The 10,958-nt window shown below is 32.1% G+C and overlaps 1 protein-coding gene across 1 annotated transcript in view; it reads right to left on the reverse strand.

The window, feature by feature from the left end:
* LOC111083532 (gamma-2-syntrophin-like) overlaps nt 1-10,625 on the reverse strand; it is a 12,053-nt gene extending 1,428 nt beyond the window's left edge. The window contains exons 1-5 of the mRNA XM_022380114.1: nt 10,530-10,625; nt 9,313-9,443; nt 8,045-8,174; nt 4,281-4,319; nt 1,283-1,399 (exon numbers count right to left, since the gene is read on the reverse strand). Coding sequence (XP_022235822.1) covers nt 1,283-1,399; nt 4,281-4,319; nt 8,045-8,174; nt 9,313-9,356 — 330 coding nt within the window. The 5' untranslated portion in view covers nt 9,357-9,443; nt 10,530-10,625. The remainder of the gene's footprint in view (nt 1-1,282; nt 1,400-4,280; nt 4,320-8,044; nt 8,175-9,312; nt 9,444-10,529) is intronic.
* Nucleotides 10,626-10,958: the final 333 nt, after the last annotated feature.

Consider the following 10,958-nt stretch of genomic DNA (forward strand, 5'->3'; position numbering starts at 1 on the left):
CGTGTCACGTGGTATGTTGAATGCAGCACTGGATCAAATTAGATGTTTGTGAAGTCAAAATACTAAGTATATAGTTGTGTATGAATTAGAAACTCAAATTATTAATATTGACAAGCTAGGATTTAAAGTAAGAAGGTCTTATCTTTTCTGTTTGCTGAGATATTGCTCATTTAATAAACCAAACACGGTGGTACCCCACCCACCTTTTTTGATTTTTGGAAATGCTACTTATATACACTTACTACTATATATGACATGAATAACCAATTGGAAGCTCAGAATGTCCCCATAGTGGCTTTTTAGTCAGTATAATGAAAATAATAAATATATATAAATGTATGATGTTATGAGATTTATGCTATTTAGTTTAAACACTTATGTTTTCGTGTTTTAATTTGTGTTCATTCTAGAATGAAAGAGGCATAATTTACATATTTCCTAATTTTATGGTGGTTACGAGATCAGTCAAATACAGACATTAATTACTGAAAATAACAGATAAAATATAAAGTTTTTTTCTTTAGAAATAACTGATGACTATCTGGAAATTATAAAGATTTCGCATGTGAAATTTGAAAATTTTCTGATGCATACAAATATTTTTAATCTTGAAATGAAAATTACTTTGCATGATAGATAGGCAACATGTGAAAAGAAAAAAAGGCGTGAGAAAAATATTGCTTTACGAACCTTGAGACATAACAAAATTTGATATTTTGTATATGAAAGCATTGTAATGTTTACTGATAATCTGCCAAATTTCATTAACATTCGCATACTAATTTAAAAGTTATTGCATGAAAACTATAACAAGCACAAAATGATTACAAGGTCGGTCCCAGGGACGAGCCTGGGACGAAAGAATTAAGAGAATACTTTTTTATTATTCTTTGTAATTAGTTCATGAATTATAAAGGTTCTTCAAAAACTTGACTTACACTTTCAGAAATAATGGTAAAGAAAAGTTATTCATACTTCAACCTGACTTAAAACATTATAAAGATGCAATTTAATACAATTAAACTAGAATCTAAATGTTGTGCCTTACAATTCTGCATTTAGTGTATAGTATATAGTTAAAAGCTTCAGCCACTGGTGCAGAATCAATGGCAGTGCTAATAGTGAACAGTCATAAAGAGCAAAAGGAAACCTACGTACAACAGACATGTATATATAGATATTTTTATCAAATGTTCGTTCCTTAATTTACTCCAAAGTCAGAAAACATGATCTACATTTACTGATATCTGTTATTGTAAAAAAAAAAAGTTTCATTACTCACAGGTGGTACATCAAAGAAGAAAATATCTGGACCTTTGAAGGCCAGAAACCGAGCCTGCCATTTGTACCAAGGTTGTGCTGCAATGGTGCCCTCACTGACCCATCCCATGTGATGTACCTGTAGATTGAGAGAAATATATCAATAAATACACACTTTTTTTTAAGTTTATACAACAATTAGGATAATCAAAGTTTTATTCAAAGTGTAGTTAAATGCTGATTCTTGTAAATGCAAATCTCTTTAGAAAAATTAAAATCTTTTACAAAAAGTTTAGTTCTTTAGACTTCCTAGATTTTTCATCAATTCAAACTCAACAGTCTAAAAAAAAACTCTTTCAAAAATACATTAAGCTGTCATATATAAGTTGTTCCAAAAGTCTAATGAAACTTTCTACAGTATTTGCTCAAAGTGTAGTTCTTTGATATCACAAACACACACTGAAGCCCACAAATTACAACATCATAACTGGTACTTTTTACCTAACCAGCAAACAGGGACAACACATCAAGGAGATGGTGTAGAGCAGACTTTTGGATATCCAGTAAACTGTGGTGTGCCTGATGACATGAATAGACATTACACAAAAGATTTCTTAACAATTCATGCTCGGATACTCAACAGCAATTATTTCACCCAAATAATGTAAATGTATTCAATACACTGAAGGATTTATCAAGTCCACAGGGAATTTCCTCCAGTGTCATTTGATTTGGTGATAATAAAGTCCAAACCTACATTGAAACATTAAAATGCAAAACACATTTTTTTCCCTTACAAAACACTAATATTTCAGAGCAAAATATATTTCAACAATATTTTTTGTTTATTAAAAATGGAACTACCAGGTATTAGTGATATTTTTTATCAAGAAAAAGTTTCTTCCACACATTTCTTTTTCAAGCAAAATATAAATGGCATACTGAAGCTCTTAATATAGTAAAAATTAAATGTTTTGTAAACTGATGTGAAGAGAAAAAAAAAAAGAATTAAAAGTTTGTTTGTTTTGAATTTCGTGCAAAGCTATACGAGGGATATCTGCACTAGCCATTCCTATTTTAACAGTGTGGGACTAGAGGGAAGGCAGCTAGTCATCACCACCCACCACCAACTCTTGACTACTCTTTTGCCAACGAATAGTGGGATTGACCGTCACATTATAATACCCTCACGGCTGAAAGGAGTGAGCATGTTTGGTGTGATGGAGATTCAAACCTGCGACCCACAGATTTGGAGTCGAGCTCCCTAACCACTTGGCCATGCCGGGCCTAAGAGTTAAAAGCCTGAAGCAATTTAATCATTAGGGAGAAAGTAGATATAAAATAATTATGAGGTAGTTTCATTTGGAATATGTATAAGAATAACTTAGCATTATTTCCATGAGACGATTTACCAATGAAAAGGAAGAACATTAAGTGATTAAAAATACTTTACATTAGTAAACTGGAGTAAATATTAAGTCACATACAAAATTACAAGAGCATCTTTTGGAAGAGTTGATAGTTTTAATGTTACAGTAACTTTATACAATCTATGCAGTCTGTTTTCCAAATGTCCCTTTCTAGAAACAAAGAAAAAGGTATTTCAACTGAAGAATATCTTCACTTTATTTTAAATTATAAACACAACATATGGTACACTTGTTGAAAAAACAATTGTACAATACATGTGAGAACTATAAGCCACTAAACAGTGGACACCCTCATAATGACAGACAATGTTTAAACCATGTTGTTTATCTTAAATAAAATTATCCTATTTATTGTGAAACTTTGTTTTTCTCTCAACACATCAATTACCAATGAATCGATAAATCCATAAGCCAACTTCTGTGACGTCTACAGTTATGAAAAGCCAATTCATCATCCTTATTAAGTTGTAGAGTTATGATAATCATTGATCAGAATGATGTAATATTTGCCTTAATTGACAGAATAGCAATAAAATAATTAAAGTTAACAATCTCTCTATAAATTGTTGACTTTATTTTTTAATCAGAAGTTTTAAAATATTTTAAATTTAGACAACGGCTATATTTTAATAGCATGAGCCCCGTAAATTAGGACATCTAGTATAAACATCACTTGATCAGTGTGCAATAAGCAATTTTTATTTCAATCTGAAACATACGTATATATATTCGTAGTTTAAGAAAAATGTTGAATTAAAAATTTTCCATCCTGCAAGAAATTACAGTGTGTATGTAGTAATTAACCACAAAATAATGTATGTGATCTTGGCTGTTGTAATTAACCACAAAATAACGTATGTGATCTTGGCTATAATCATGCAACTTTAATTAATTAATTTCCCTTTTCCAAAAACTTCTTTTGTGAGTAAATTCTTTGGGCATAGAATTAAAAACTTTCATAGTTTTATAAATCTGAGTACAAAATTCCAATCAAATACTGATAGTGAATCAGAATTATCTACAGTCTTCGTTCTCTATATAGATAGTTGACAACATAATTTACACAACATGTGTTCGTTTAGTGCATCATTATCAGATATGATGATTTATTTCTGATCATTCAAACTAAACTATTAATTTATCAATCTGTTCTTGATGCTAATTCTAAGAATTCCACTGGAATCTAATGATGGTAAGGATTTATAAATTGTAGATGAAGCAGTTTTGTTTTCACTTTTTAATTCTTTTTTAAAAAGTTAGGGTGTCTTATGTTTGTTTGTTTGTTATGGATTTCGTACAAATCTACAAGAGGGCTATCAGTGCTAGCCATCCCTAATTTAGCAGTGTAAGACTAGAGGGAAGGCAGCTAGTCATCACCACCCACTGCCAACTTTTGAACTACTCTTTTACCAACGAATAGTGGGATTGACCATCACTTATAATGCCCCCATGGCTGAAAGGGCGAACATGTTTGGTGGGACGGGGATTCAAACCCGTGACTCGCAGATTGCAAGTCGAGCACCCTAACCACCTGGCGTGGGTGTCTTATGATACAAAACATACATACAAGTTATCTTTATTTTTACAAACCTGATCATTTGGTGAAAGAGATTTGTTTAGCACCTTCATCTGAAAAAAAAAAAAATGGAACAGCTAAATTTCACTAAACAATGACATTTTAAAGCATATATTACATTGTTATTTCTTATATGACAGATGTTTCTACAATTCATTCAGAATATTATTATACATAGAATAATTAAAATAAATAACAGAACTGTTTGATTTTGCACTCAGAAAATGGACTTAGTTATCCAGGTTTTGGGAAATAGTACCATAGTCTACCTTAAGACTGTCATGGCTTCAAAGACAAAGAAAAGCTTATAGGTTTATTTCAAGCTATGACAGCTACATTGCTGTAAGAAGCAATTTTTGAGTGATCAGGTCAATGTCACATTGCCATTTCTAGGCAATTTCTTAAAGGCATTTCTTAAAATTTTTTAAGTTTAATTGCAATGAAATTCAATCTTGAGCCACTTTAACTACAAATACTGTATACACATAATGTAATGTACTGAATTAAAAGAAGTAAGTTTTAATACATAAGTTATAGCTATACATGCCATGAAAAAGTGGTCAGTCCATACTGATTCCTATGGCTCTGAGCCACATTTCACAAATTAATAAGATAAAAGATTCCAATGCTTGCCATGGAACTCTACACTAGTTGAACACTAATTTTCCACAGATATTAAAAGATATGAAAGGTCTTCATACGTACTAATTTAAAGCATGTAATCTTTATGTGGAAATAGCAGTTAGAATAGGAGACATGTGCTAGCATCCTTACTGTGCCACTTAGGAAATTCATCTTAAAGAAGATTCTTGGGTTTGTTGCATGACAATTAATGCTGATGCATGTAGTCTCTATGATGTCAATTCCTCTCTCAGTAGTATTTTACTTAACATAATGTTTAAGGACAACAAGGGATCTATTGGCCCATCCAGGCTGTTCCATCCTCTAAACTAAACTAATAAATAAATAAACCTCAAAATCATTCATATAGTTATCAAACTTTCTCTTACACTCACTTAAATGTACTACTTCCAAAGGCCAACCACCCTGTTAGAAAAAGAAATATCTCAGCTGAAGATGATTCTTACCTTGCCAAAATTTATATTTGTGTCCCCTAGTCCTATCATTCTCACTATTAAGTAAGAAAAAAGATGATGCATCAATACCCTTAACAATCTTAAACACTTTAATCAGATCCCCTTCTAACTCTTCTTTTTTCAAGAGAAAACAATTTCAGATATCTTAACCTCTCTTTGTATGACAAACCTTCCATCCCAGGCACCATTCTAGTAACCCTCCTCTGAACCCTTTCCAACAATTCAATGCCTTTCCTAAGGTAAGGAGCCCAAGACTGAACACAATACTCCAATTGTGGCCTATCCAGTGACCTGTACAATGAAATTATAATATTTTTTAAAAGTTGTATTCAGTATTTCTGTAGATACAACCTAAAATCCTAATTGTCCTACCTCTAGCAAAAGCACACTGCTTGGATCACTTAAGAGACTATTCAACCACTACACCAAATTGGTTCTTTCATGACACTGTTAAGGTTATTCCCATCCAAATTATACTTATAATTCAAATTATGATAACCCATATGCATTATCTTGCATTTATTATAATTAAATATAATTATTACAGTATTCATTATTACCTCACATTCTGTTTAATCTTTAAGAACTCACAGTGCATATACTTAGAACATGGTATACACTTTGTAGGAAGAGGTAGCAGAAAAAGTGGTGGAGTTACGGATGCTTTCTGATACCCACTTTCAACACACAGCTCTTAATGTCCTTCCACAGTTTTACATGGTTAATTAATTGATGGTCATTGCCCGCAGAAGTGTCTTACAGGCCGAAGTCGAGACGTCACGGGTCAAAGTAGAAAGTGGGTATAACTCAAGAAAGGGCTCTTCGTATCAGCCTTATGATGGAACAGAAAATTCAGCTGAGTTTATGTATTACGGCAATAGTAATGGCCATTTTTCTTCATTACATTCCTCCACAGAGAATGCTAGCACATTCTCTGAGATATATAAGATGTTTGTGTGCCCTCCTCCCACACTTTGTGTTGTGTTATAGAAAATTAATACTATTTTTGTGTGTGTAAGGACGTGACACCATCTATGAATGTAGTTAACGTTAACTTATGCCAAACAAAATAAATGCTAAATAACAGCAATAATGGGAATTGTTAATCCACCATTAACACGTCCCTTGCTCCAAAGTATCATCCTGCAAAGTTTGGTTGAGATTGACCCAGCGACCTAGGAGTAGTTAGATAATGGACAGACACAGGTTTTTTTGTGCTTTATATATATGTTTATCTTGAATATTTAAGAATTTATCTTTAAAATTTTCCACATCTGATCAGTGTCTAAATAACTCAGCAACTCAATTCACAATGGATAATTGTTGTCACATCCGTTCAAAATTTGTATTTTTTTTAATTTCTAACCAAAATATCTATGCAGCAAAACATCAAACCTAATACAACAATAATCACTTGCACCCAGATGTTCCCCAATTTCCACCCTCTCAACCATTTCTATATTAGATGTTAACAATAAATCTAAAATAGCATAGGTTTCTTTCTCCCTCATGGTTTGACTCTAACATTTCCCAATCTGTATGCCTGAAACTAAAATCACCATAACTATGAACACATTAACAGCTGAATTCTTAATCTCACTGTAAAGAGTTTCTCAATAATTTCATCAGTATCATTTGAGGGTCTGTAACAAATTCTCACTAAAAGCCTTTTCCTTTTATATCTGCTGATACAAACCTAAATTGATTCAATCTCCTTGCTATTATCTTTGATATCCTCAACTTCAACAGGATGTAACACACATTTTACATATAAATCCACTTCTCCCCCTTTCTTTAATACTCTATCCCTATTAAATAGCCTGTAACCCTGTATTTAAAAGAAATTTCTGTTATCAAAATCATCTACGTTTAACCATGTTTCAGTTATTCCCATTATATCAAAATCCTCTATTCCTACCAGTGCTCTAAAGTCATCTATTTTATTTCTTAAACTTCTAGCATTACAATAGTAACAATTAAGCCTATCATTATAACTACTTCTATACTCATTTCCTATGCTAAACTTTTTTCTACATCTTATTTTTTGCATTTAGTTTATTCTGGCCCTCACTACCATCTAGTCCTAGTTTCAAACTCCCCTTACAGCTGAGTTAATAGTCATTGCAGACAAGCCAGCCCCTACCCTATTTAAATGTACACCATCCATTCCAAAAGGCACCCTTCTCCCATTAAACTAATCTCACAAGTCCAACTAGACAATCTGCTCATCCTTACATACTAACCTAAACCTAGCATTTAGCCTTAATGACCTACTTATAACTTCATCCCTACAGTTATTTCTGGGCAGTATCCTGGACACAATTAAGTCATGGCCCCTTTTCTTTAGATGCCCTTATCAACCCCTTGTACTTATTACTAAGCTCCTCTGATCTACCTTTCCCTACATCATTAGACCCTACATGAATCACAAAAACTGCATCTCTGCTAGTCCCCTGCTCTATCAGTTATATCCTCCACCTCTGCCCCTGGGTAGCATAATCTAATTATTTTCTCCCTATTTACCACACAACAGAAAACATGAAATAAACACATTTGTTGAAATTTTGGTATTTAAGTACCATAGTTGAACCACAGAAACCTTTAATGTAACTGTTATTTGGCATTTTAAGTGTTTGCTCAGACACTAAATGATGTTTTTCACAATAAATAGGGAATTCTACCTGTTGAGCTGTAAGCTGGATGATGTTGTTTGACATGTGTTTAATCCATTCGGCCAGCATGCCAGAATCATCACACTGGACTACTGCTGATGGTTTGCCTTCCTGTGCTCTTATTTCAAAGGCATTTGGTCTAAATGAAATACATGACAAAATTACCAAGTTACAAAAAAACTGAAGACTAGTATAGAAAAACAAAAACACAACTTCCAAATAAAGCTTTCCTCTAAAAAGCTCTATTAAGTACTTTTACAATAAGTTAATAACACCTTACATCTGAATACAAATGTTTCTTTTTTTACACAGTCCTCGAGTTTAATGATATTAAGTGCCCATAGTACGTCTTGCATTTTGTTATGTCTTAGACTTAGAGAAATGAATGTAATTAGTTCTGTTTTATAATAACACAAAGTGCATAAACATTCATGCAAATCTATCCTTCTCGAATATTTACAAAGTGAGTAAACTAATTAAAATAATAAACAGTCAATTACCAACATTTAATGATCTGTAGAAGTTTAATTACAGAAAGAAACAATCGTGTAGTTACTGTCTGCTGTTATAAGTATCATGTAAAAGGATTCCTATCCACACCTAACCTTTTCACTAAACTAATTTTTCTTTGAAAAAGTTTTGTAGCTAGAAGTTTGAATTGTTTGTGTAAACAAAACCCACAAGAAGCTATCTCAGATACAAAACTACAATCAATCAACCTACGTGGGCTGATGAAAGCAAATATACTTATAAACTGAAGTTTTTAGTTAGACATAACATGGGTATCCAATATTAAGTATATGACTGTCCAGTTTTTCAAGACTCACATTTGTAAAGTACTTTATTTAGTTGCATATGCAAAATATAATGACTGTGCTACGTGTCAGTGATTGCCAGAATCTTATAAATAAGACTTACTAATATCACATATATTTTAGATGACAGTGGGTAAAAATAAAGATCTCTTAGACTTTCAAAGGGGCTTGATAATGGGGCCCATCTAGCAGAAACAGTTATTAAGGAACAATGGAAGGTATGTGATGTGGTTTGATACATTGTACTTTACTTTATCTTTGCTGATGGTAAAAATGTGAAGTAATCCACAGTAGACACTGTACCCTGCTTGTCTTATTCATTCCAATGGTGTAAGTTAGAGGGAGTGATGTAACAATGTGTGAATTTTTATCAGTTTTGATTGACAATATCTCTAAAACTAGAATTCATTTAGCATCATACTTTTCTACCATACATCTACAACACAGAATGTTTACACATACCTTAATTTGTCAGTGTCTAGCATGTACCTCGTCAAATATGCCATTAAAAGAGGAATAGTCGTGACATCGACCCATCTCCTATCTGATCGAAAAATGAAACTTTCCTCATTTGCTGTTGGTGTTTTGGCTGACTGTAACAAAATTGAGAAATTACTTTTAATTTTAATCAGCATGCAAAATGCTAATGTTTCAGCTTACAAAAAAAGGTAATTTCAGGTCTGATACAAAAATGAAGTTTGTTTTATATTGTACCATTTTAATGATCATTACTTTTTAGTTTTGGATGTTGCTTAATAAGGAAGTATGCAATAAAGTATTTATCCTTTTTGCATCTAAAAAAAAAGGTTTTTAAATCCCTCACATTGAATTATTCCTGTAAACTGGAACTGCAAACAGCCACCTTTCCAGAAGGACAAAATAAATGCAACGTATTTCGTGTTTTCTTAATAAATTTGAATTCATATCCTATATATTTTGTATTGGGAATTAAAAGGTATATATCACTGCTTTTAGAAAAACATTCTGGTTTATCTATGTTTTCATTCTTTCTTTATTTTTTTAGTTTCTATTTTATTGAGTTTTTAATGGCTCAAAATCTTTTTAAGTTGCCTAATTCTTTTCACTTTTCTTATTAGTCCTTAGTTTTAAAAGTCAACTGTGCTGATTCACCAGCAAACCTGTTTTCATGAAATGTATTTACAAATTTTAATGAATTGCAATCTATTTACTTATTATACAATATGACTATATTTGTTCTTTTTGCTACTCCACAGCCAACTCATTATAGTGTTAAATATTTGAAAACTTTTTATGTTCTACATTAAATGTCAGCAGTTATTATCAGACAGATAGTTGAGATATGGCATGCACACGTATCAAGGAGATTTTAAGTAGTTAACTTTTTACGTATACATTTTTTTAATATCAATAAAAAGATGTGTTTTCACTTCAATTTATATTAATCAATCAATAATGTAAAAGGCATATTATTGATGAAATATGATTCATCTCACTGTTTCTAAGTCTTAACTAAAATCTCTTATTTCTAATAGATTCTTTCAGAATTACTAAAATGCAAGATTAGAGCTTATTATTTTGTCTTATAAGAGCTTCAGAAGGACAGATACAAAACTAGAATCATGATTTATATTTTACATGATATATTTGTGTATGTTTTTATCTTTTATTTTATTTATTACGTACTAATTCATAGTTACCTTCCATGCACGATGACCATCACCTACTTTATACGTGGGGGCTTCCTCTGCCACACAACGGTCTTTCCGTCTCTGCACTAAAAAGCAACATTATTTGTTATTAGCAGTATTTATTGATGTGAAACTACTTAACTGCTTCATACAACTGAATTCAATGGACGAGAAGTCCCACTACCTTGACGTGAATCTGGATTTACTGGATGAGTATTCCCACCACATTGTACTTACTCCCAGAGTTTCATGATAAGGTGGGAGGACTCTCACCGTGTGAATCCAAGGGTTTTTTACTGGATGAGTATTCCCACCACATTGTACTTACTAAACTGTTGGATTCACAGAATACATTGGTTTATTAAGTAAGTAGAATCTAAAAACTAGTTTATTGTCTCTTGGTGTTTTAAGTATTAACTTATTTACTTGAACATAGAT

The sequence above is a fragment of the Limulus polyphemus genome, unplaced genomic scaffold (genome assembly GCF_000517525.1).
Source record: "Limulus polyphemus unplaced genomic scaffold, Limulus_polyphemus-2.1.2 Scaffold9976, whole genome shotgun sequence".
In the NCBI taxonomy this organism is placed as follows: Eukaryota; Metazoa; Arthropoda; class Merostomata; order Xiphosura; family Limulidae; genus Limulus; species Limulus polyphemus.